General features: G+C 42.7%; 1 protein-coding gene and 1 pseudogene across 2 annotated transcripts in view; both read right to left on the bottom strand.

Moving 5' to 3' along the window:
* Positions 1 to 541: 541 nt before the first annotated feature.
* Positions 542 to 27,167, bottom strand: part of MPHOSPH8 (M-phase phosphoprotein 8) — a 49,121-nt gene continuing 22,495 nt past the window's right edge. The window contains exons 3-14 of one of the 2 annotated variants that reach the window (XM_059995563.1): positions 22,623 to 23,477; positions 20,497 to 20,596; positions 17,529 to 17,786; positions 14,246 to 14,371; positions 14,077 to 14,165; positions 9,817 to 9,957; positions 9,109 to 9,195; positions 6,813 to 6,967; positions 4,926 to 5,080; positions 2,620 to 2,747; positions 1,546 to 1,629; positions 542 to 881 (exon numbers count right to left, since the gene is read on the bottom strand). In XM_059995563.1, coding sequence (XP_059851546.1) covers positions 840 to 881; positions 1,546 to 1,629; positions 2,620 to 2,747; positions 4,926 to 5,080; positions 6,813 to 6,967; positions 9,109 to 9,195; positions 9,817 to 9,957; positions 14,077 to 14,165; positions 14,246 to 14,371; positions 17,529 to 17,786; positions 20,497 to 20,596; positions 22,623 to 23,477 — 2,220 coding nt within the window. In that variant the 3' untranslated portion in view covers positions 542 to 839. The remainder of the gene's footprint in view (positions 882 to 1,545; positions 1,630 to 2,619; positions 2,748 to 4,925; positions 5,081 to 6,812; positions 6,968 to 9,108; positions 9,196 to 9,816; positions 9,958 to 14,076; positions 14,166 to 14,245; positions 14,372 to 17,528; positions 17,787 to 20,496; positions 20,597 to 22,622; positions 23,478 to 27,167) is intronic. The other variant, XM_059995564.1, reaches the window with a different exon arrangement.
* On the bottom strand, positions 18,775 to 19,382 carry LOC132413742 (protein kish-A pseudogene; annotated as a pseudogene).

Genomic DNA, 27,167 nt, shown 5'->3' with positions numbered 1-27,167 from the left:
CTAATCTGGAAATTAACAATTTTATACATTTCCATAACCCAGACAGCTTGATTCATTAGTCTGCCAAATATTTCTTGAAAGAATATAAGCATTAGACCCTGTGGGCAATCACTTTTCTCAGGAGGCAGAGTGTGGCAAAGCCTGGCTGGCCTTCCCAGTGTTCAAAATAAGTAACAAGATCTGGCTGTTCGAAATGACTTGACGGATTCCAAAACAAAGATAAAGTCCACATGTAATATCCCCTTTTATGCTCATAATGTCTGGTTTCTGGGGTTTTTTTTTTTTTGCTATATCTCAGATTGATTGATTTACTATCTTTTCAAACAATAAAGGGTAACCTGCAGATATATAAAGTTGTCACCTACTCGGGATCTGTGTCAATAGCACGTTGGAAAGATCAGACCTCCTCCCTCAAACCCGCCTACCACCTTAGATTAGTCCTACTTCAAGGGATGCAAACTCACACATTAACTTAGTGCTAACATTCCCACTGGATTTTTTTTTTTTTTAAACACAAAAATTCATTAGGGCTAGTAAAAAATTTCAAGTTAAAAAAAAGTTTTAATTTTCTTAAATAATCCTCATATGAACCATTCCACACTGTGGAAAAACATACAGTCTGGACACAATATCTAGATTTCAGAGCACTGGCACAAATACTTACATCTGTGTTTTATATGTTAGATGCACCATGCCCCATCTCTCAGACTGACAGGCCTTAAATGCAAGAGGCTTACAGAAGAAACTTTTAATTTGGAAGTGTGAGCTGTGCCAGAATTCCATACTGCTTTGAAGAGTGTTTAGAAATAGGTCTGAGAATAACTCTCCCAATTCTTTGGTCATTGCAGCTGTACTCTGTACGCACCTATTAGCAACTTAACCTGTTGAAAGAAAAAAAAGCATATATTTCAAGAGTTCCCCTTTGTTAGAAGAGGGGAAAAATAGCACGCACGGGCAAGACGTGTTTCCCTTCTTTGGCAATACTGTCAAATTGGTTATCAGTTTGGGTTGTTAGACTACCGTTATTTTAATTAAAAAGTCCAATTGAGGGATTTCCCTGGTGGTGCAGTGGTTAAGAATCCACCCGCCAATGCAGGGGACATGGGTTCGAGCCCTGGGCCGGGAAGATCCCACATGCCGCGGAGCAACTAAGCCCGTGTGCCACAACTGCTGAGCCCACGTGCCACAACTACTGAAGCCTGCGCGCCAACTCTCGCCATAACTATAAAAGCCTGCGCGCAGCAACGAAGACCCAACACAGCCAAAAATAAATAAAAAGTCCAATTGGGTTTTAGGTTACTACGTTAATTGTACTGTCACACAGATTGTTCCGGTCCAGCTAGTGATCATACATCTGGCAATTAAATATCAAAAGCACAGAACATCACCAGACTGCTGCACACCATGGATATCAAAGAGGGTTGAAATCATTTCAGACCCAGGCAGGCACACCAGGAACAGCATGACATTCCTGAAAACCTTCTCTAATAATGTGACCTGAAGGAACGACCTGAGCAGTGAGAGCAGATGCAAGGAGATTCTTACCTTAGCAGACGGCGCTTCCGTCAACCTTATAAAGAGTTTATTGAGGCCTGCGGCAGGGCTGAACGAGTAAACAAAATGACTGTCCTGGGGAAGAGACCAAAAGATAGATCAGCATTTCTGCAGACAGACTTCTCCATCTAGACACAGCCAGACTCCAGAAACCTTTAAGACTAGTGATGTAGAAGAAAATCCAAGTTTGTCTGAATTTCTTTATAAGACAACATGCTGTGATTTCTTTACTTTTCCCTTGCATTAAAGAGATAACATTTATCTGGAAAAACAATATATAGATAAAAAATCTTCAGCATTAGAATGTATCCAGCCATATACAGCATGCATGTTAAAAATCTTCATAACCAGTTAAATTCATCCTAAGGAGAGAATTTTATATGTGGCAAAGGAAACACACAACGATTCTTCAAGGGCATTTTTAATGCTAAAGAATTTACATAGCCACTATTAGTTTAGTTATTATATATTTATATTTTAAAACGTTCACAGTGGGGCTTCCCTGGTGGCGCAGTGGTTAAATCCGCCTGCCAATGCAGGGGACATGGCTTCGAGCCCTGGTCCGGGAAGATCCCACATGCTGCGAAGCAGCTAAGCCCGTATGCCACGACTACTGAAGCCCACATGCCTAGAGCCCGTGCTCTGCCAACAAGAGAAGCCACTGCACCGCAACGAAAAGGAGTTCCCGCTCGCCACAACTAGAGAAAAGCCCACACACAGCAACGAAGACCCAACGCAGCCAAAAATAAAATTTATAAGACAAAAAGTTCACAATGAATAAAAATCAAAATTATACTGTGATTACCTAAAATTAAACTAGGCATAGATACAACCAGTGTTATTCAGTGTTTATATTTAGATAGGATGTTTCTTGTACCTAAGAATTTATCTTCAAAATGTGAGTTCCAAGACTTGGTAAACATAGTTTAAAGCACAGATACCAATTAAAACAATTTATGATTATGGATTATTGCCATTTCCAGCAACTACAATTAACAGAAGAATTTATGTCATCTGTGCTTTTGATTAGAAGACTGTACTCAGTAATGAACTATAGAAACTTACCAGGAAAACAGGGAGTTGAAATTTATCATTTAAAACGACAGCTTGTACACTACACGGTCCACAGAGGCGAGCAATGACCTCTTTACCCAGAAAGTTTGCGTGGAAAATAAACAGCAGGATGCCGGAGCCTGAATTGGGGAGATACAAATAGAGATTTTAATTCCCCACCCAACAGGGCCACTTTGCAGAGCCTGAGGGAGGAGGCCCATGCGGGTAGGAAGCGGCCCATACCCCACCCTCGATTGTAAGATTTGATCAGTCTTCCAGGTGCAAAACCTGCTGGTGTTTATCTAGTGCTTTTCAGACCACAGAACCCTTTTTACTTTTAGTTTGAGTAGCTACTGACAGCTCATCGGCAGGCTTTTTAAATATGCTTTTTCTACACTGAAGTTATTTTTTTTAAGTGGTATTTAAAAGTTCCAGCTGAATGTATAAATGTCAATGGCAGCGAAACCTGCAGACTGTGGTTTCTGAGTGTGGGTTTGAGGAATTTTCCACTGTCTTCCACATACTATTTTGCCTTTTCTGAATTTTCTTATAATGTGAAAAAAATCTTATTTTTTGAAAAAAAAAAAGGTTGGGTAAGATTTGAAGCTTTTGAACATGCAAAATATTCTGCAAGATTCATTCTCTGAACAAAAACTTTACTTTTGATAATATAAAACAGATACATGAGTTGTTTTTTAATATGATGTTAAAAACTTGCGAATGAGGAGACTTCATAAAAAGACCCCTAAGAACGACTGGCTTTAAAATTTGTCCTGGTTCCAGGAAAAAAGGGCACACCAGGTCCCTGGCTCTTTTATCTCCTTTCAGGCTATGTGAGGTTTGACATAGGGTTTTGCTCTCCGTTTTATGACGCAGCTTCCCTGCTTAGAGCACCGAGGATGAGAGGAGAAGAAAAGGTCCGCGGAGGACAGAGGCTCTTCTTGTTTTCCCCTCAGCTCCACTGTGAAAACGCAGCTGTGTCCCCGTGACTGTAGAGCAGAACAGGCAGTGGAACCTCGTCAGACAGCCTGTGGGGATGGCCGTCCGCAGTGAAATCCTATTAGAAAACACTTTGACGAAGGTCATGTTTCTATTCCCGCCGACCACGGTGAGTGCTATCCACCAGAGGAATGGTCATCCTTCGTCAGCTCTAGTCGGACTGAGAAATACTTGATCCATACGGAGAATATGACACAACGGACCCTAATCAAGTTCCTGGTGCTTGTTTCATGGTATCAGTATAATTGTTTCTCTTCATTTCTTAAGAGCCACACACCCCTCAACAGACCAAGGTCAGTGTTTGTCAAACTTGAGTACTTTCAGGTCACCCAAGATCTCACCAAGGTGCTGGCTGAGAGTCCTGGTCTGGGTGGGGCTCTGAGAGGAGACCACAGTCTGAGTCTCGAGGGTCAGGAAAATCTACCAGGATCTCACATCTGAGGACGACAGGGCATCTTTGGAAAAAACCGCTAGTGGATGCATACATTGTGCACGTGCAGAAACAGCCATGCGTAGCCCAGGGCTGTCCAGCTGAGCCGAAGCACTGGTGTGGAGGTGGGTGACCGGCCAGTTCACGGACTCGGCTCACCAGCTCATGCCTGGCAGTGCAGACGGTCCACTTGGACTGTCAAGACCACAGTTCGCTATCACTGAGATGTTGTGAATGGCTGGCTTTGATTGGTAGAGCTATATTTTCTTCAACTAAATTTCCATTAACAAATAGGTATTTTTCAAACAGGTGGGTTGTTTTTTTTTTAAATGAAACAAGCCAGAACCCCGTTTCCTACCTTTCCTCCACTCTGTATACGGAGCACCCGTGTCCTGGAGGAGGGGCCATGGCCATGGTCTCTACCTACCAAGTAGCTGTTAAGCAGAAACTAGGAAGCAGAACTGAAGTTCTATCTCTTGCTACTAAACTGTACCATGGGACAAGACGTTTTCATTTTTCTTTGTCTTTTTAAAAGGACAAGACTATTAGTGATAATAAAATTCAGGGAAAATATTGATTTTGGGCTTATCATCTTGAAAGCTAAATTTTAATAAAAGTCAATTTTAATAAAAACTAGTATAATTATTAAGACTCAACTTGCATACTTCTAAAACAAGTGCTAACACGCTGCTGTGTGGACCCCTTGGGGTCGCCTGGGATGGTGAGTATCAGCTGCGTTTCTTTTTTTCTGCCAGAGCAGCAGTGCTGTTAACTATTGTACATAATTATTACACATAATGGAATTCGTTTTTATTAAAAGAATAAAGAGTTCTGCCTGAAAATCAGTTTATAATGTCACATTTCAAAATGAGAGAAAACACAGGCTTACCTTCTGGTATGTTCTGTGGGATTCTATAATTGAAATCCATTGAAAAGTCTGGGCCCTCACAGAGACGATGACATGCTATTGGGAAAACTGGTTCTAGGAGAGCAAGACGCGCTTCAAAGTAATCCTTTATTGTTTCTTCTGCTACTCTTGAAAGTCTAATAAACAAGTACAGTAAACGCTGTTAACGTTTGTGTCGGGAAGCACCATGAGCTACATTATCAGACTGTTGAATACAATGAGGCTTTCCCAGATCAACCTTAAGGGGGATAAAAAGCAGCCTCTCTCCTGCTTCCCTGCTTTTTTCGTAGCTCTCACACCTGACACGTCACATGCCTGTCTGTCTGGAGGCTCCGAGTGGGCAAGTCTGTGCCCCGCTGCCACCCCTACCCAGTGCCCAGCACACGGACAGAGCTCCATACACACTCCTCGGATGAGTCAATGAATCAGAAATAAGAATTCTGTCGGAAAATAAACCCAAGAACGGCCACACACAGAAAAGTCTTGTTACAGTACTTAGTTTAGAAAGCAGTCAAATACGGTGATTACTGCTAATTCCAAAAGTCTTTTCAGACGACCCTGCTGGGAATGTAACCAACCCACCCCATCCCAGGATGCTCTGCTTCAAGGAGTAGACAGTCCCAAGAACCCTTTCGTCACAGATGTAAAACCAAGCCCAGCGTCCCAGGAAGCCCAGCCTTGGGCAAACCAGGCAGGTTGGTCACCCTGCTTGCTGGCTCCCGGTCACTGCCACCCGGGTGGGTGAAGGCTGTCTGCGTGGGCAGAGTACCCAGGCACACACTCCCTTTTCGGCCTTTGCCTTTTTTGTCTCCTGTCTGAAATTTACCTTATTTTCTGCTTAGAACATGGGTCCTACATCTGGAAGGGGAATAACCATCTTTCAGGTGTGAAGATCCAAGTCATGTCCTATGTTTGGTGGGTGAGGAGAGGGGAAGAGTGGCTGTTCCTGCCCAAGGCTGCTGACCCAGGACTCTGTTACATGAACAATAAACACGCTACCTGCATTAGCTACTGTTCCTGAAGCTCGTGTTGCCAAAATAAGCAATAAAAAGCTACTAATATGAACTTCCAATAAAATGACTTAGAATTCATTTGAAAAAGCATGAACTTGAATGCGTAAACTGTGGTAGTTTCCAGACAATGTAATTATTATTCAGTACTAAAAGGAAACGAGCTCATCAGGCCATGTAAAGATACGGAGAAAACTTAAATGCCTATCAAAGAAGCCAATCTGAAAAGGGCGAATATGATTCCAACCAAATGACATTCTGGAGAAGACAGGAAAAGTATCAGTGGTTTCCAGGGTTTGGGAGAGAGGAACAGGTGGAACGCAGAGGATGTTTAGGGCAGTGAGACGACGATGTGGAGACACGTCATTATGTTTGTCCAAACCCACAGGATGGACAACACCCAAGGGGAACCTCAGGGGAACCAGGGGCTCTGGGTCATGAGCACATGTCACTGTAGGTCCATCAACTGTAATGGACACACCACCTGGAGAGGGTATGCACATGTGGCGGCAGGAGGTATATGGGAAATCTCTACTTCCTACTCAACTTCGCTCGGAACCTAAAACCTGCTCTAAAAAATTATCTGTTAAAAAGTTTAAATGGTTTTAAGAAAATGTTTGGGAGCCAAATTAAGCATAATTAAGATTTTAAGATGATACTCTTAGTATAAGTTTGACAGTTTCTAAGTCCTCAATAACTTGCAGAAAAATAATTCATACACCACTTTTAAAATTCATCATCTTCTGAGACCACAGACCCGTCAGGACTTGTGCTTGACAATCTTCTTCTGAGCAGTTACACACAGGCCACTCCAATTACGTGTCTGGATAGGCACCGGGCACATTCACTCCACACTTACGTCTCTAAGTGATTCTTCAGCAGGTCATACACCAGCACGTTGTTACACTGCTTTGCGAAATGCAGCGCACTGTTCTGGTGCTTTGACAGAATGTTGCAATCAGCCCCGCACTCAATGACAAGGCGGACGATGTCTGAATTTCCCCTTTTACAGGCCTGCGTCAGGAATAAAGGAGCAATAATTACTCGACTGTGCTCAGTGATCCTCTCCACGCTGAGCGGGGAGTAAGTTCTCCGTGACGGGAGGGAAAAGAACCACTGGGGTCGGAAACTGGGAAGCGTAAGTGCTGTGGTCCTTTTCCTCAGTGTGCAGTACAAACAGGGCTGCCTCATTCAGACCGCAGTCAAACGCCTCCCCCTCCTGGCCCTCCTCCATCTCTGGCCTTTTCCGACCCTTAATGGGTGACCTCTTTCAAGCCAAATCTGAGTTTCCCGCCTACCTCTCTCCTAGCTTAAGATCCACGTGTAAAACACCTAAGCATTTCCAGGTCCAGTGCGTGTAAAAATCTTCCATTTGTGCTGCCCGTGTTCTCTAACTTAGGAAATAGGAGACCAACCATCACCTTCAATTACTAAGTCCTGTGAATTTGACCTCTTTAAGACTGGTCAGTCTGTCCACTTCCGTCTCCACTGTCACTACTTCCGTGCAGACTATTATTATCCCACTTAATTTTAAGAACCTCCCTACAAGTCTGCAAACCAATCCATTCCCCCCACTGTAACGGGGGACATTAAAAACAATGCAGCGAAACCCAACCTTTATTCTGCTTCTGTCTTTCTCTAGGCTGGCCCTTCAGATGGCTCCCCGCTGCCGTGAGGGTTAGCCCCTAGCTCCCTGGCACAGATGCAGAGAGCCTGCCCCACACCCCCGTCTCACACCGCCCCCCCCCATGCTTCAGACTGTGCGAGCATCTGCTGTTGAGAATGTGCCTGGTGATTTCTCAGTAAGATGAAGTTTTAAATTCATGCTTCCACGTGCGACCTGTGCTCTAAACATACTTCAGTAGAAACACACAAGGAGAGTTGAAATTCAAAAGAAGGGCTCCTGGACAAAATAAACATTTCCGTGAATCAAAAATGAAACAGAAACACCAGCAGTGAGCAAGGTTTAACCCCCAAGTGTGGAAGAAGGCCGAGGAGCAGGTGACGCAGGCCTTAAGAACTGCACAGTCAAGCACAGACTCAGGGCCAGGGCCCCCGCCAACCGGGGGCTCTGACCAGTCTGCCTTCCTGACTCAGGAAAGAAGGTCGGGAAGAGGTACCACAGACACACACCTTCTTGGTGAGCAGCTCACACAGCTGCACGTAGGGAGCAGGCAAGTGAGCCTCAGCCTCCACGCACGGTACAAGGTCATAGCCTGCTGTGTGGACAGCATTATCAGGCCAGAAACCTGGAGCTGCCACAGGAAAGTGCTGGACTGGGTGGGGTCCCCTAGAAGCAAATGCAAGACTGCTAAACAGGGAGGGGGGGCTTCAACAACCTTCCACTCAAAACTGTTTGCAGGGGGCTCCCCTGGTGGCGCAGTGGTTAAGAATCCGCCTGCCAATACAGGGGACACAGGTTCGAGCCCTGGTCCGGGAAGATCCCACATGCCGCGGAGCAACTAAGCCTGTGCACCACAACTGCTGAGCCTGTGCTCTAGAGCACATGAGCCACAACTGAGCCCGTGTGCTGCAACTACTGAACCCGCGTGCCTAGAGCCCATGCTCCGCAACAAGAGAAGCCACGGCAATGAGAAGCCTGCACACTGCAACGAAAAGCAGCCCCCGCTCGCCACAACTAGAGAAACCGCGCACGCAGCAACGAAGACCCAACGCAGCCAAAAATAAATTAAAACAAAAAAACCCCACTGTCTGCAAACCACAATTCTGAGCACAGAAGATGAAGTCACCAGTGAAACAGTAACACGTGCACATCCCTCTTCTCCACACCCAGGTCTGCGCAGGGCACAGCCTGCTTCCCTTCCACTCGCACGTTTCATCCCTGCTGACCTGCATCTTGAGGATGTGGCTTAGCCACCTGCCAGGTCCATCCCAAGGCTGAGCTCAAATCCACACGACTGAGCCTGGTGTCCACTGTACACAAGCTCATAGCTCCCTGTGCTATTCCCACCACGTTGCTCATCACACCGAGTAACTGCCTCTTTGCGGGTCTGTTTCTCCCACTCAGCTGTGACCTGTAGGTCCACAGACAGTCTCGTCCCCATCATACACCAGCCCCAGCACAGCAGCAGCTGGAGACCCCAGCAGGACCATGCTGCATCTGAGGGGAGGACTGCTCCACGGGAGGCATTTACCTTCATTAGAGCCGTCTCACCATTGCTCTGCTGGACGTTTACAAAAGCTCCTGCTTCCAAAAGAATAGCCACTGTCGTTAAAAAGTTCTGTTAAAGAAAAAAAAAGGAAATTTAATTCCCCAAATTTTTTACAACTAAGATATTTCTAGATGTTTTAGGATTTTTATCCACCAGGAAAAGTACTCAGATTCTGTCCCAAGCAGGATGGTGAACACAATATAAACAGCTCCCCCGTGCAGGGTCCTGGGAAAGCTGGAGGCCGCGGGGAGCAGGCCCAGCACAGGTACCCGGACAGCCGCGCACCGTCTGCCGGAAACTTCAACCTCAAGTTTAACCACTGGTTTCAGCATAAAAAACTCTGCATATCGATCTTTTAATAAGATAATATATGGGAACATTTTAATTAAATTATTAAACAAAAGGGACACTTAATTTAGATTGGAAAACATTTTTAAAAGATCTAAGAATATTAATACCTTAATCAGAAGTTCTTTTTCAATATAAATCACTTCCAACTAGATAAATGATTTTGCAAATTCAATTACAAAGTATGACTGTCAATAAAAACGTATCTATTTATGACAAGTTACAGATGAACTGAACTATGAAAATTTAAAGTTACGTGACTGTAGGACCGGTACATTTCCCTGCAGAGACAGACTCTGTCTCGGTCCCAAGACTATCGAACCAAAGCCTTGAGTGGCCGACCTTCTCGGCAGCGTGGATGAGCGCGGTGGTCCCGTTCTTCTGCCGACCGTTCACTTTTGCCCCCTTCTTGAGGAGCAGCCTCAGCAGGTCGTCCTGCCCCCCAGCTGCCGCAAGCATCACCAGTGTCATCCCGCTGGAATCCTGTATTGGTTTTGTTTATGAAAAAACATGTCAATGTTTAATCAGAAAAATTTTAGAACTAAGTTTTTTCATTTACTATGTTTCAATGCGAAATCACTGAAATACATTGATTTATGTATCTACGTACTTAGGTTTTTCATTAAAATACCCTAACAATCAGAAACTAATCACCTTTAGAATTTTTCCATATGTGTTACCAAAAAATTTTACAACATCCACTTATTAAGTTCTGAAGGTATACCAACACTCTGCATGATACAAAATGAACAGTGAACCATGAGCCACATAAATGGCAAAGGTACTCACTTCCCTCAAAAGTCTGTGTTTTAGGTAAAACAGGTGAAACGCACATATTCATTACACTCATTTGGTTGGCCCAAAAACAGAAGGCTAGAAATGACGGTGAGAAGTCACACAAGTCCATTCTATTGGTTACAAACTAAAATGAATGCTTTCTGGATGAGACAAATGTTGGCCTATGTAAATATAACCGTTGGGAAGTGAGAGTGTGAGTTCTCTAAGGATACAGAAGGAAATTCAGAAGTGGCAAACAGGACACTGACATGGTTAGTTTCTGAGAGTCCATAACAAAATAGAGAAATTAAAGAAAAGTGCTTTTAATAGAGATAAAACTACAAAAGGCTGACAAAAGATAAAAAGGTAACTATTAGCTAAAATATTTCCGATCACTAGTTCAAGCAATCACCATATGAGAAAACCAAACAATTTATTAAATAACATTTGATAAAACCAAATTCCAGTAGTATGAATTAATTTAGCTATAATCTTAAAGTCTAGCAAAATTTGCGTGTCTGAGTAATTGGAGGGAACACAAATATAAGAAAAATGATTCTTGGCCGTAGTACTTTAGACAGACTCAACAGGATCCACTTAAATTGAAATAAGGGGGCTTCCCTGGTGGCACAGTGGTTAAGAATCCGCCTACCAATGCAGGGAACACGGGTTTGAGCCCTGGTCCAGTAAGATCCCACATGCCGCAGAGCAACTAAGTCTGTGCACCACAACTACTGAGCCTGCACTCTAGAGCCCACGAGCCACAACTACTGAGCCCAGGTGCCACAACTACTGAAGCCCACACGCCTAGAGCCTGTGCTCTGCAACGAGACAAGCCACTGCAATGAGAAGCCTGCACACCGCAATTAAGAGTAGCCCCCACTCGCTTCAACTAGAGAAAAGCCCGCGTGCAGTGTGAGAAGGATGGGTGCTAGCTCTTCTCTAAATGTTTGACAGAATTTGCCTGTGAAGCCATCTGGTCCTCGACTTTTATTTGTTGGAAGATTTTTAATTACAGTTTCAATTTCATTTACTTGTGATAGGTTTATATTTTCTAATTCTTCTTGGTTCAGTCTTGGAAAATTGTACCTTTCCAAGAATTTGTCCATTTCTTTGTGGTTGTCCATTTTATTGGCATATAGTTGTTTGTGGTAGTCTCTTTTTTTTTTTTTTTTTTTTTTTGCGGTACGCGGGCCTCTCACTGCTGTGGCCTCTACCGTTGCGGAGCACAGGCTCCGGACGCACGGGCTCAGCGGCCACGGCTCACGGGCCCAGCCGCTCCACGGCATGTGGGATCTTCCCGGACCAGGGCACGAACCCATGTCCCCTGCATCGGCAGGAGGACTCTCAACCACTGAGCCACCAGGGAAGCCCTGTGGTAGTCTCTTATAACCCTTTGTATTTCTGTGGTGTCAGCTGTGATTTCTCCTTTTTCATTTCTAATTTTATTGATTTGTGTCCTCTCCCTTTTTTTCTTGATGAGTCTAAGGGTTTATCAATTTTGTTTATCTTCTCAAAGAACCAGCTTTTAGTTTTATTGATCTTTGCTACTGTTTCCTTCGTTTCTATTTATTTCCGCCCTGATCTTTATGATTTCTTTCCTTCTACTGACTTTGGGTTTTCTTTATTCTTTTTTCTCTAGTTGTTTTAAATGTAGGGTTAGATTGTTTGAGATTTTTCTTGTTTCTTGAGGTGAGAGTGAATTGCTATAAACTTCCCTCTTAGAACTGCTTTTGCTGCATCCCATAGGTTTTGGGTCGTTGTGTTTTCATTGTCATTTGTTTCTATGTATTTTTAATTTCTTCTTTCATTTCTTCTGTGACCTCTTGGTTATTTAATAGTGCAGTGTTTAGCCTCCACGAATTTGTGTTTTTTTACAGTTTTTTTCCTGTAACTGATTTCCAATCTCATCACGTTGTGGTCAGAAAAGATGCTTGATATGATTTCAATTTTCTTAAATTTTCCGAGGCTTGATCTGTGATCCAAGCTGTGATCTATCCTCAAGAATGTTCCGTGTGCCCTTGAGAAGTGTATTCTGCCACTCTTGGGTGGAATGTTCTATAAATATCTATTAGATCTATCTGGTCTATTGTGTCATTTAAAGCTTGTGTTTCCTTATTTATTTTCTGTTTGGATGATGTGTCCATTGGTGAAAGCGGGGTGTTAAAAGTTCCCTACTATTATTGTGTTACTGTCGATTTCTCCTTTCATGGCTGTTAGCATTTACCTTATGCATTGAGGTGCTCCTATGTTGGGTGCATAAACATTTATAACTGTTATATCTTCTTCTTGGATTGATCCTTTGATCATTATGTAGTGTCCCTCCTTATCTATTGTTAACAGTCTTTATTTTAAAGTCTATTTTATCTGATACGAGTATTGCTACTCCAACTTTCTTATGATTTCCATTTGCATGGAATATCTTTTTCTATCCCTTCGCTTTCAGTCTGTATGTGTCCCCAGGTCTGAAGTGGGTCTCTTGTACACAGCATATATATGGAAAATGATTTAAAAATTATAAAATATGTATGAATACATCTAAAATAAACATACAAGAACTATATGAAGAAAAAAGCCCAAAGAACTTTGCTTAAGGGAATAAATGAAGAGCTGAATGAATATAGAGTTGTCATATTCCTGGATGGAAGACTCAAAGTGTCCATTCTGAGCTAAAATAATCTATATATTTCATGTGGTTTTAATGAAAATCCCAATAATCTTTTTACTGCAATCGTAAAGGATTCAACCTAACAAATCCACTATTAAAGCAAGAAAACTGAAGAAGAAAATACAAGAATCTTTTCTAAGCAAGGTAGGACACCCAAAAGGCTTAAAGGAACAGATCAACAGATGTAACTACCTAAAAATAAAAATCCCTCCAAGCAATAAGACTCAAAAAATAAAAATGTAAAAACAGAGAATGGGTTAATATGCTTCCATTAAAATCTTTACAAATCAGTGTGAAAAAACCTAGCAACAATAGAAAGCTGGGTGATTTCCCTGGTGGCTCAGTGGTTAAGACTGTGTGCTTCCACCACAGGGGGCACGTGTTCGATCCCTGGTCGGGGAACTAGATCCTGCAAGCCTCACAGCGCGGACACACACACACACACACACACACACACACACAACAACAGAAAGATGGGCAGTTGTTGTAAATAGGGAACTACCAATGAAACACAAATGGTGACATGAAAACGAGGAGTCACTTTCCCCTCAAAGTGCAGAGGTTAAACCACAGACAAAACCAGGCAAATCACGGCTAAAACTAATGGTCATTATACAGGGTTGGAATTACGGGACCTGTAATTTTCTTTCATTTTAAAAAAAATAATAAATAAATAAATAAATAAATTATTGGCTGTGTTGGGTCTTTGTTGCTTCACGTGGGCTTTTCATTGCAGTGGCTTCTCTTGCTGCAGAGCATGGGCTCTAGGCACATGGGCTCAGCAGTTGCGGCTTGTGGGCTCAGTAGTTGTGGCTCACAGGCTCTAGAGCGCAGGCTCAGTAGTTGTGGCGCACGGGCTTAGTTGCTCCGCGGCACGTGGGATCTTCCTGGACCAGGACTCGAACCCGTGTCCCCTGCGTTGGCAGGTGGATTCTTAACCACTGCGCCACCAGGGAAGCCCTATAATTTTCTACGTTATACATTTCTAGAATGTTTGAATCCCATAAAGTCAACATGTATCACTTTTATAGTTAGGAAAAGAAAGAATAAAACTGAATTATTTTAAAAGAGTTACTTTCTAAATAAATAAATAAATAAATAAATAAAAGAGTGACTTTCCATCTTCCTTTCATGAGATTTTTACAAAGACACTTTACCTCTTGGTCCAGGTTATATTCTTCACTTGAATTAAGTGCAAACTTCACAGTAATATAATCCCCGTTTTTCACAGCATCCCTCAATACATCTAAAATGAAAGGAAAGATAAATTAGGTTTTACATACCTAGATTCATGAAGGGGATCCCCGTAATTCCAGAACTACTCACTGCTTGGAATTGCTTCTGCTGTTGTAAAATTCTCATCTTCCCCATCAAGATGTTTTTGAAAATCCTCTAATTTCATCCATTCCAACTGCAAATCCATGCCGAAACTCAAAATCTGTTGTCTGCCATCTGGAACACAGAAGAGCCTTATTAAGATACATTTTGCTGGACTATAAAAAAAAATACAATGCTGTTTTATTAAATATATGGTGCCCTAATCAGAATGTTACACACACTTTGAACATACGTCACTACGTAACCGAGTCTCTAGTTAAATTTCTGATTTCCTTTGGGAAGTAACATGAATTATCCACTTTTAGAGGTCACACACAAAGAGGCATCAAGACAAATAGGTTTACTATTAACTGTAAAATAATAACATATGAACTTTGGAAGCTGAAAGGCAGCGAGAAATCAAGGATTCAGTAAGAGGAAGCGCTAACGTTTCTTCCTTCAGCCGTTCTTCTTGGACAGACGCTCAGCCCTCCTCATCCGGAAGGGCCAGATGCAGAGCATCAACTGCACTGCGCCACCTTACAGGAGGGGCAGCTGTACACTGCTCCCCGCCTCCATGTAGGTACAGGCATTCTGAACGTAGAGACCAGATCCGTGAGTAAAGAAGAGCCACTGCCTGCGGCCATGTCGCACTAGGCTGGGTTTCTCCCCCGGAAGCGCCACCATGACACCCCCAGCGCCCTGGGCTCCGAGCCACCCCCCGCACGCACGAAGCCAGCACTCATTCCCACTCTCATGTGTCTGGTCCACGGGCTCGTCAACACCACGGCTGAAAACGTTCATTCTCTACGGGCAGTGCAGTGGAGGGGATCTGGGGATAATTCAACATGACCGCACTAGTTTAAAAAGTGACAAGCCCATCAAATATTTGATGGTAAGAGATAAAGGATTTAAACACAGATGGCCAGCAGGCACATGAAAGATGCTCAACACTGCTAATTTTCAGAGAAATGCAAATCAAAACTACAATGAGGGCTTCCCTGGTGGCGCAGTGGTTGAGAGTCCGCCTGCCAATGCAGGGGACACGGGTTCGTGCCCCGGTCCGGGAGGATCCCACATGCCACGGAGCGGCTGGGCCCGTGAGCCGTGGCCGCTGAGCCCGCGCGTCCGGAGCCTGTGCTCCGCAACGGGAGAGGCCACAACAGTGAGAGGCCCGCGTACCGCAAAAAAAAAAAAAAAAAAAAGATACAAACTACTATATATAAAATAGATTAAAAAAATAATAATAAAATAAACAACAAGGACCTACTGTATAGCACAGGGAACCACATTCAGTATCTTGTAACAACCTATAATGGATAAGAATCTGAAAAAGAATATATATATGTATGTATACCTGAACCACTTTGCTGTACACCTGAAACTAACTCAACACTGTAAGTCAACTATACTTCAAAAAAAAAAAAAAAAAGTTCAAGGATTTAAAAGCGTCCCATCACAGAAACAGCACAGCCTTTGTTTCTTTGCTCCATGTTACATGCACGGCTCTAAGTCGCATATATGCTTGTACCTCACTTCTTGAACCCACCTGCTTTCGGGAAGACTTCTAAGTTTGATGAACTCTTGCATAAATTTGTAAGACTATTTTAAATTACTATTTCACATTCTTTCATAGTAATAAGACTATCCAATTTTTTTTTTTTTGGCGGTACGCGGGCCTCTCACTGTTGTGGCTCCTCCCGTTGAGGAGCACAGGCTCCAGACGCGCAGGCCCAGCGGCCATGGCCCTCGGGCCCAGCCGCTCCGCGGCACGCGGGATCCTCCCGGACCGGGGCACGAACCCGCGTCCCCTGCATCGGCAGGCGGACCCTCAACCAGTGCGCCACCAGGGAAGCCCAGACTATCCAATTTTTGTATTTCTTTTTGGGTCAGTTTTGTTAAACTGTATCTTTCCAGGAATTTCCCATTTCAATCAGTTTTCAAATCTATGGTAAGAAAATGCTCATAGAATTTTTATCTTTTTAATCTGGACGCCATCTATAATCACGTCTCTTTTTTCCCTGGAAATACTGTTTAAGTCTTCATTCTTTTTTCCCTTAAACTAATGGTGCCCCAGGCTGCTCTATTCTATTAGTCTTTCAATGAACCAGCTTCTGGGCTTTACCAATGCTCCGCTGTGAGAGAAGGTCCGAGGTGCTCACCGCCCACACCCTGGCCAGGAGGGGGCCCCTCACATCCTCCCCTGTCCTTGGGCTGTATGTTGTGCCCACTGTTCCCACAGTAGAAACAGTGTCAAGGACACAGCCTGGAAAGAGTAAAAGCTGCTAAGACCACCTGGACTGAACTAAGGCCTCTCCGTAAACTGTTAAGATTCTGCTGGGCGGGCGCGAGGTCTACTCATGCTGCGGCCCCCAAGACGGGCCTCCTGGAAGTTCTCTGCCAGTGCAGCCTGCCACCTCCCCATCTAGGGTGGCTGCCTCTTTCCTGGGTCTCTCCCTGCCCTCTGTGAACGGGGATAGTTTCAGGGTTCACCCAGGAGCTCCCCAGGTGGCTGGACCAACACCTACTGGACCTCGTGTTTATTGCTTGGTATGGCAGCAGCTGTGCTATTTGGTATTTGCCCTCTGGGCAACCCACTGCCCCCACCCCCACCCCCACGCCCCAAGGCACTGTCCCAGTCTCCTGCAAGCTCAGGCCTGTCTTGTCTGTATCCCAGAGCCTAGCTGCTCTGTAGTAATAGGGCCCCCAAGCTACCTGCTTTGCCATATATCCCAAATATTTCAGAACTTCTCTTCAGCTGTTTCACCAGTTATACAGAAATTTATCAGATTAACCTCTTTCGTTTATTCTGCCCTATCCCTTTATTACTCTTCTCCACAGCTACTGTCCTGTGTACTCTATACACGGCCTTCCCCTCCTCAGCTAATTCCGGTATCCTCAGGATAGCACTTACAATCTAACCTCATTTAATAAGTGTTATTTACTGCAAAGTTAAAAGGGAAGAATACAAATAAGTTAGTATTTGATAGCTTTCTGAAAGAAATCTAGTAAGATATACCATCAGACTGCTTGGCAACAGTAGGTAAGGCAGCAAACCAGAAATCTGTATAATTTCTAATGTGCTGAGCATAGCACATCCATTTCTGATCAATTCAGCAATCACAGAATAATCTAAGTCTCCAATACAAAATGTTACTTATTCAGGAGATTCAAATGGTTTTCTACTCCATCCTGAGATCAGAATGACCGTGGGAGCGGAGAGGAAGGCGAGGGAGACAGCTCAGTGCACAGAACAGAGAACGCTCCGCAGAATGACTACGGACACACCTACCAGAATTCTCGTCCGCTTGGGGCGTGCTGTCCACAACCTCTTGACCACCATCTGCAGCTATATATGCCCATGTATCAGTCTCATCTCTCGTATTTCTCCTTTCTTTAAGTAGCTGCTTGTTTTCCTTGCTCCTGTGGTCTCCTGTGACTTTACAATCCGGTGGTACTTCTTCTCTTTTCCGATTATTCTCAGGAAAATCACTTTTTTCTTCTGGAGTTAATTTAAATAAATCAAATGCATTTCTGATTTCCTTAAATGCTAGTGACAAAAATAAGTTGATAATAAATGAGTCACAAATTTCTGTTGTAACCAAAAGAAAATCTGGGTTAGTGTTAAAAAAACAGATATTTTCTTAATTCTTACTAATATCTGCCTTGGTTAGAAAGTCTGGTCAGGTTGACTATCACAGCCATGAAGTTCTTTCCATTCATCTTTCTATTGGCCGCTCCATATTCAGAAAGGACGTCCAAATTAAATGGTTATTCTTCTGGGGCTCTGAACCACTCCCAGTTTTGACAAAGGCCGCTGCAGACAGCAAGCCTCAGAATAATCCTAGTCACACCACCAACTGTCCTTCTGCTGAGACAGCTGCCTCCAGTTGTATCCTGAAGGTAACCTTGTACAAAAAGGACTTCTGGTGGAGAGTGGGAGGGGTGTAAGGGTGTCAGCACGGTGACTGTGGCCTGGCAACACTGCACCTGACGCCTGTGGAAATCCACTCGCTTTTAACTAAAGATATGAGAAAAACTCTATTATAAACTTTGGGTACATAGCGGATAGGTTTTTTTACTCAATTCTTTCATGTTAAATAGGGACATCTTCTCAGTAGCACTCTTAAGTCACTTCTCATTTATCTTCCTCAAGAACTGCACAGGCTTGTTTCAAATAGTTTAAACACCTGTGATAAACTACAGTTTGCTAAGAGTACAGGTACTCTGGTTAATGCTCAAAATGGTGTGGCCAGCAGAAAAGCAAGCATTATTAAATATGAGTGCAATCCTTACCAACACAAACTGAACCTTTTTTTTTCAATAAAAAAGCTAGTCCAAAAAAGGCTCTCTCTCGATAAAGATTTACTGTTTCCAAATTACAGTGAAAGGAACTTAAGTAATTTACCAATTTTGTTTTCTACTATGTGCCTTAAAGATACCTCACTAAAAACTAGTACCTGGGGACTTCCCTGGTGGTCCGGCGGTTAAGATTTCGCGCTACCAACGCAAGGGGCCCGGGTCCAATCCCTGGTCAGGGAACTAGATCTCGCACGCCGCAACTAAGAGTCTGCATGCCACAACTAAAGATCCTGCGTGCTGCAACTAAGACCCAGTGCAGCCAAAAAAAAAAGGTATCTGACACCCGAGAATGACATATGCAGAAGGTAATATTGTATAGTGACAGTACTGAGGTTGATTGTTACAGACATATTTAAACTCTGAGTATTAAATGGTGACATCCTAATTATTTATATAGAACATTGGTCCAATAACAAAAATACAGAACAGCAGCTAGAAATTTATCTCATTCAATGAGATAAAGAGATAAAAGTGTTAACCATTCTTTCCACTATTTTCTGCAGATAAGTCCTTTTTTTCTCATATTTAAATCCGATGGCAACTGAATTCTGGCATTTTCCCAAGCTACTGTATGCAGAGGATGCTGAAGGCCATCACACCACAGCATCTGAAACGTAAGGACTCTCACGTTCACCAGTTCTGGCACACTTCCAAAGTATACCCAACAACCCAGCTTTATTTCTGTCCAGGAGGCTGGGTGCCAAGCATAGATATAAGCACAGGTACACATGAGCAGCAAGATTACGGTCAACAGACTCTGAAAATTGAAAATGGAAGACACAGTGAGGCCCGTGAGGCCACATCACCCTACCAGGCCTGGATCAGAAGCAGATTTTAGTTTCAGGGATACTAACAATCAGACTCCCTGGAGTGCCCTTATGAACTTAACGAATAGTCATTTAAGACTAAACATTTACAGTAAAAATGTACCTGAAACTGACAGATAAGATACTCGGGCGAAGAAAAAGTTATGAACCAGTTCTAATCTTACAATATTTTGAACCTCCAGTCACTCTCTAAAGAAAAGATGCTTCAAGCTGTTGCATCGCTGTGAACAGGCACAGTCTCTACACTACGCTCACCTGCACACAACCCCTCAAAGCACCACTGCTCCTTCCCAGAGTCCCTCAGCCGGAGGCCTACTGCCAAGTCTAAACTGAGGCCTAGAACCCAAACCCACTTTTAATATTACCTCAGTTACACACAGCTTTGGGGAGAAAACCCCCAAGAAATCATCCATCTCTTAGAAATCACTGCTTCCACGAGAACATGTGTTCCAGGTACTTTCTGGTGTGTGAACTAAAATATCCAATTTTATTCGAACACTGTAATGGTGAATGTCTTATAAAGTACTTGTTCCAGTACTAATATGCACTATGGATCCTTAACTGAGCTGTATCCTGATGTGATCAAATGTACATTCATTATATTTATACAAATGACACAGAGCCAAATATATAAATATATTAAACAGTAGTTTACCTCAGCATCTACTATAAAAGAGATACTTATTTACTTTTCTGTCATAACGAATCTCCTATCTCTCTAAAGATAATGTATCCCCAACCTGAAACTAAAACATTGTAAGTTGACTATACTTCAATAAAAGAAATAAATAAATAAAAATAAAGAGAATATATTCTACCTCATATCCAAAAGGAAAAAGAACAAGGTGAACAGAAGGGGGGGGAGTTAATTATATTAATAATATAAATTATTATGTAAGTAACTAAGATAACTGGTAAACAAAAAGTAGCATAAGGTTCTAAATTCCCCAGTAAACGTATTTTCTAGCTCTATGACCTTGCAGCTTAGAAAAGAGAGTCTGTCTTTACAATGAACTAGACTCATTGTCTGAAAGACCCATGTAAATGACAAATGTCAGTATTCACACTCACTCTTTAATGCCTTGGGCTCTTTTCGGCCTTTTTCTTCCTTGTCCAAATCATGCTTTTTCGGGTATTTTTCTTTGGGTTCATTTTTTTTGGTCTCTTTCTCCTGAAAAAGACACATGTAAGACCCAAAACAAGAACAGATAGAGCTGACACCGATTCTGAAAACTGGAAAACAGGTTCCTGGCATCAGGTCCCCCTTTTATGCACTGTGCACATGACCCCTGATGACTACATCTGCGCTCACATCAAATGCTTCCTCAGTCAAGCTTACCCCTCAACCCTGACAATTTACAAAATATCATATTCAAAAGCCAACACCAAGTTTCCTCACTCTCTTTGAAGAATTATTATTAAAACTAAAACATGTAAAATTATTTTTATAATAGTGAGATAAGCTCTATTAAATATATCTTTGCAAGAATTTAAAGACTCAGAAAGTTAGCGCACTCTGCTATTATTTAAGGAAAAAGTGGTATGTTCTTCTCTCTTTTTTTTGGCCGTGCGGCGCGGCATGTGGGATCTTAGTTCTTCAACCAGGAATCGAACCCACGCCCCCTGCACTGGAAGAGCGGAGTCTTAATCACTGGACCGCCAGGGAAGTCCCACAAGTGGTATAGTCTTGAGACAACAGGGGGAACATACAAGTAGGATGTGAAAAGCTAATAAAATAAGCTGAGGAAGCTAGCTATAAGCTTTACTTCACAATGCTACATAGTAGCTGAATACCTCTAAAAACCCCTGACTTTTGTTCACAAATTCGCCCCCAGTTTTCTAGTTGCGGTCAGTCCAAAAGAAAGCAAGTCTGGAGACTGCTGGGGCGGTTCAAAAGCTGGATCTTCAGCATTTATAACTGCCTCTCACTAATCAGGCTTGAAGGGGAGCAGAATTTGCCTCCCCAAGTATGTCTCTTGGGCGTATTACTTCTTTTAAGCTGCTTATTTTCCAAGAAACAGCAGGCATGGGGAAAACTCTGAAAACCAAGTAGGAGCTGCCCTCTTGTGAGAAACATTTGCATCTGTAAGGGAGATCTCCGTTTGTAAGGGTGTCTCCCAAACCTCCAGAGCCATCAGTGGAGCAGCAAGGACTTCCGTCTGTGTGACGGCCCCGCCCTTGTCTACTGTGCTTTGCCTGGTCGCTGCCCCTAACTGCTTCCCCATCTTCAACATCCTCTTTGGTCTTTGGCTGAGGACGGTACATGAGGTGAGGACTTCGTCCGTTTTGGCGAGTTACTCCGTTTTCCTGGGTCTCTTCCATGTGTACGCGTTATTAAACTTGTTTGATCTTCCCCCTGTTCATCTGTCTCATGCCAATTCAATTCTAAACCAGCCAGACGAACCTAGAAGGGAGAGGAGAATTTCTTCCTTCTGATACACTATTATCTCCCTAATGGTAGAAAAGCTTCGTACACAGACACACCTCAGAGATACTGCGGGTTTGATTCCAGACCCCTGCAAATAAGGCGAATATTGCACTAAAGTGAGTCACAATTTTTTTTGTCTTCCAGGGCATATAAAAGTTATGTTTTTACTATAGTATTAAGTGTGCAACAACATTATGTCTAAAAAACCGTACATACCTTAATTAAAAAAAATACTTTACTGCTAAAAAATGCTAGCCATCATCTGAGCTTTCAGCCTTTTTTGCGATAACAACATCAAAGATCACCGATCACAAACACTGTAACACCTACAGTATTAACCTCCCCAGTGGTCCAGTGGTCAAGACTCCGCACTTCCACTGCAGGGGGCCCGGGTTCGATCCCTAGTTGGGGAAGTTCCGTATGCCGCACGGGGTGGCCAAAAAACAAAACAAAAGTTTAAAACGCTGCAAGAATGACCAAAATGCGGCACAGAGACACGAGGTGAGCAGATGCTGTTGGGAAAACGGCGCCGATAAACCTGATCGACGCAGGGTCCCCACAGACTTCCAATCTGTAAAAAAGGCACTATCTGTGGAGTGCAAGAAAACGAGGTTGGTCTGCTGGGCTTTACCGTCTCCTCATTACTCGTGGAGCTTCCTGACCACTCAAGAGTGCTAGCTTGATCTGAACATCTGTGTGTTGTGTGAGATGCAAGCTACAGCCCTTCGATCAGATCGAGCCAACCCCTCCACCCTGCCCCGGCACTCACCTCCGCACTCACCTCCCCCGAGGAGTCTGCGGGCCTGGAGCCTCTCTCCTCCGCACACGGTCTGGAGCTCTTCTGTGCTGGAGCGGAGGCAGCCATTGGCTTATCTAACTCAGCGCCACTTGGGCCTTTGTCGGGATTCCTCTGCTTTTTCTGTGTATTTTTCTTCTCTAAGAGGCTCTTGTTTTCTAGCTTTTTGCTCTCTTTAAGTTCCTCTGTCCTTCTCAGTTTCTTTTTCTTCCTCTTTGCTTTGACATCATCCTCATCAGCGCTCACAGTGCCATCCTGCTGTTTATCAGAAACAGTATCTTGAATCGCCTCCGGCTCTGCTTTATCTTTTGCACCTTTAATTGGCTGCTTCTCGTTTCTGTTGTCAGAATGCAAATCTTCACTGTCTTCTTCCTGAAAAGGGGAATCACTAAGGACACTCAATTCGGAGTCCACCTGAGATTCAACACATTTCTCTTTTTTTATTTTTCTGTTTTCTTTGGAATCTTCTCTTTTTTTAGTCTTTAAATCTCTTATTTCACCCTTTTTAACTTTCTTTAACTCCTTAGTTTCTTTTATATCATCTTTTTTGGGCTTTTTGGATTCCTTTAATTCTTCTTTGGCTTCCAAAATTCTTTTCTTTGTCCTTAAATCAAAAACCATACTTTCAGAGGAGCCCTCCAGGTCTGGTTTGGGTTTATCTTTTAGTTTCCCAGTCTTTGCTTTTTTCTTTTTCAGATCATCTGGGCTTTTCTCTTCTTTTTGCCTTAGTTTTTTCTTTTTCTTCTTTGAAGAAGTGTCTTCTTTGGTCTCACTTTGTTGATCACTATCAGAGTTTGCCTCAAATATGTCATTATTTAAGGGCAGTCTCTATAAAGTATAAAAAAGATTTAAGTACTCATTAACATAGTAATTTAAAAGGTTTTGAACAGCAGTACTAATGCAATCTGGTAGGAATTTTTTTCTCCAAGCAGTTTCTCAACTCCTTAAAATTACTTATGTGAGTTAACGTTGTACAGTATTACTTATATTTCTGATTTAACAAATAGGTCTTGGTGGTGACAAAAAGGGTCAGTTTAAGGAAACAGATAAAACACAGAGGGACAGAAAATGTCAACGCTGCTGTAGGTCCCAACAGTCATATGTATGGTGGGTTGCACATGATTCCAACTTCAGAATTTCCAGAGACACCAAGGAAGTAATTTGTACAGACTTTACTGGATGCCAAAATAGTAGTTACAAACCCAAACGCAAAGATTTTTTTAAGACTTTGGATCCCAGAATATCTTTAAACTTGCTGTTACATTTCACAGTTTACATAAGAAACTAGCAAGACTGCAAAGAAATCTTACTTCCCCAATTGACTTGGTTCGTGTAATACAGTAATCTGAAATATCCCCTCTGGAAAATATCTTTTCCTATTCTAAACAAACAAACAAAACCCCTTAAGAATAAAGTCTCTGTATAGATACAAAAACACTATGCAAAGCATTTTCAGTTCCCATTTCCCCAAATTCTCTTCTAAATGACTTGGGGAAGCAAAGGAGGGAAAGAAAGGATAGGTGTATTTTTAGAAGTTAAAAGACCACCACCAAGGTTACTAAGGCAGCAGAATGTGGTGGCATTGGCAAAGCTTTCTGACTCCTCCTACCGCGCTTCATAAAGACAGAGCAACTGGAGAGCAAAACAAACCCCCCACAGACGACATCCATAACCCAGTTAGGTGGCCAAGTATCCCAAGGAACCCCAAAATATAAGCTGGTAGGGACAAACTACTAATAGCCGTAAGACCTCTGTAGCATGAATATCTCCACAACAGTGAGCAAAGGCAGCAATGAAAATGGGAGAAATCACTGAAAAGTCTGGCAGGTGACCATGTGGGGAGCAGCTGAAAGGGGAGGAGCTTTGGGAACCAGATGGTGCAGGGCTGGTCCAGGCCCTGGGGATGCTCCCTGCCAGGACGGCCGAGACAAGGTCCACAGTGAGAAGCAGCAGAGACCAGATTCCAAATAAAGCAGGACAGAGAAACAGAAAGAAAACAGAAGATTCAGACGTAAGTGGTGGTGGTGGCGGCGGGGCGAAAACAGAGCCGGAAAAGCCCTCACGGAGTCTAAGGCTAGACTGTCCAACCCTCCGAAAAACAGTAAAGAAGGCTGCCCAGCAGCCACGAAGCTAAACAGATCATCTTGTTCTCCTCCTCTGCCTTCTAAAGTTTCAGAGAAAGAAATTTCACATAAATATAAGCAACAGAAATTGATTGGGATAGAATATTTTACTAAACTGTTATAAGAAAAAACAGACTAAGGAAAAAAAAACCAATAACAGACTAAGGAATAGAGTAACTAACCTAAAAAGGACAACAGCATGTCCGAAAGACACGCCTACTTTAAAAAGAGGCCCCAAATGTAGTCACTCATTGTAAGCCCACCAAGACCTAATGCCTAACCTCTCCCGTGATTGGAATTTTAAACGCTTCAGTCTGGAATTTCCTGGTCAGGACTGGTGAGGTAACTTCCCTAGTAAGACCCTCAGTCTCCCCCTAAGGGAAGGTGACCCGGCCTGAAATCATCCACTCTTTTAACCTCCTTATCCCACCTCCTCTGCCAAAAACAACCTTCCCTTTTATGCAGCTCCTGGGAGCAACCGTTTCTTTGTTAGATGGGATGCTGCCCGATCCATGAACTGGATAAAGTCAATTAGATCTTCAAATTGCCTCAGCTGAATTTTGGTTTCTACAAAACAGTGAAAATAAAAAAATTTGAGGCATCAGGTAAAAAGACTAAGTCATTTATAAGAGAAAGAAAACTCAGATTTGTCATTAGAGAGCAGTACTTCAAACTGGGTATGGAGGGAAGGGAGGGCAGGGAGAACAGGTCCTAATTAACAACAAACAAATAAACCTCTTTATCAAACTGATGACCACACAGAAGAAAAAAAGAATTAATCCATGTAACTTTTGAACAATCAACACCCGAAGTGAATATACTCTAAGGACAAAAAGAACTGCAAATAAATTTGGAATTTTACAGTAGAATGGGCATAGCAAACCTGAAACTGATTTCTAATTATTGTAGGACTCAGTAAATGAGTACATATAATGTTGATGAGAACCAGAGTTCTCATGGAAGAAAAGGGAGACAGAACTGCGGACGGTGAGAATGATAGGAGGACGCTGAGGTGATGGACCGAAATTACAGACATCGGAGTGAACTTGACTTAAAACAAATAAACGTGTATTTTTTCCCTTTATCTCTGTCTAAAGGGTCTGGAAATAATGATGTCCCAGTAGCAATAAGTACATCTTGGTTTCTAAATTCTATTCTCCTCTAAAAAGAATCAGGATTCCCTGGAAAATAGGTGATATCAGGGCCAGAGCAGGAAAGTACATGCTACTGGGGAACCTTGTGCCAGAGAGCAAAGACGTGCCCAAAACAGACAGGGACATAGCAAGAGGACACAGGAGCTGGCCTAAAGGGGCTCTCACAAGCCAGTGTGGGACCGTTTTAGCATTAATGTAAACAACAACAGTAATTAAATAAAAAGATTCCATGAGTGTGTACTGGTATTTAAAAAATTTAAGGGGGTGGGAGGAGCTGCTCTTTATAGGATACAAAATGAAAAATATGGAATAACAGGATTAGAAAAGTCATTATTTGAAGCCACCACAGTAATAACTAATTAAGGCAAGATTCTTCAAAGTATTTTACGGAACAGATGAACTTATCTGCAAAGCAGAAATAGAGTTGCAGATGTAGAGAACTTCCGGTTACCAAGGGGGGAAGTGGAGGGGTGGGATGAATTGGGAGATTGGGATTGACATATACACACTGTTGATACTATGTATAAAATAGATAACTGAAAAGAACCTACTGTATAGCAGAGGGAACTCTACTCCGTGCTCTGTGGTGACCTAAATGGGAAGGAAATCTAAAAAAGAGGGGATATATGTACACGTATAGCTGATTCACTTTGCTGCACAGCAGAAACTAACAACATTGTAAAGCAGCTATACTCCAATACGAATTTTAAAAAAAGAATAAAAGATTCTTCAAAGTATTTGAAAATCATGGATGAGAGGTTGTTGGGGAACAAGTGATTCTCACCATCTCAAAGATTACTTATAATCAGGTTGCTTACTATCAGGTTACTTATTATCGTATTACTATTTTACAAGGGAAAAAGGTACCTTTAAAAGGGGAGAAAAACTGATGCACCTCACTTTATCACATAATTATAATTTAACATCAGCAATGAGATAACGGACACATGGCTCATCTCTTGATGTCACGTACCTTACCTACAGAATACATTGGCCAGAATGTTTACACTAAATCTACAAATCATCTAATTCCAATTTTAAAAATACTATTTGTGATTTAACATTAATTACCATTCATCTAATTCCAATGTGAAGAACCTTCTATAAAACAACTGGCCTGGTGTCTTAAAAGGGGGGCAAAGGGCTCTGGAGTGCTCTAGATGAGAGGAAACCGAAGACGGGAGACTAAACGCATGCAGGACAGAGAGCGGTGAAGGACACCCCAGGACCTCCAGGAAACC

Source organism: Delphinus delphis, chromosome 18 (genome assembly GCF_949987515.2).
Source record: "Delphinus delphis chromosome 18, mDelDel1.2, whole genome shotgun sequence".
NCBI classification, from domain to species: domain Eukaryota; kingdom Metazoa; phylum Chordata; class Mammalia; order Artiodactyla; family Delphinidae; genus Delphinus; species Delphinus delphis.
This window is presented reverse-complemented; position numbering and strand designations above follow the sequence as displayed.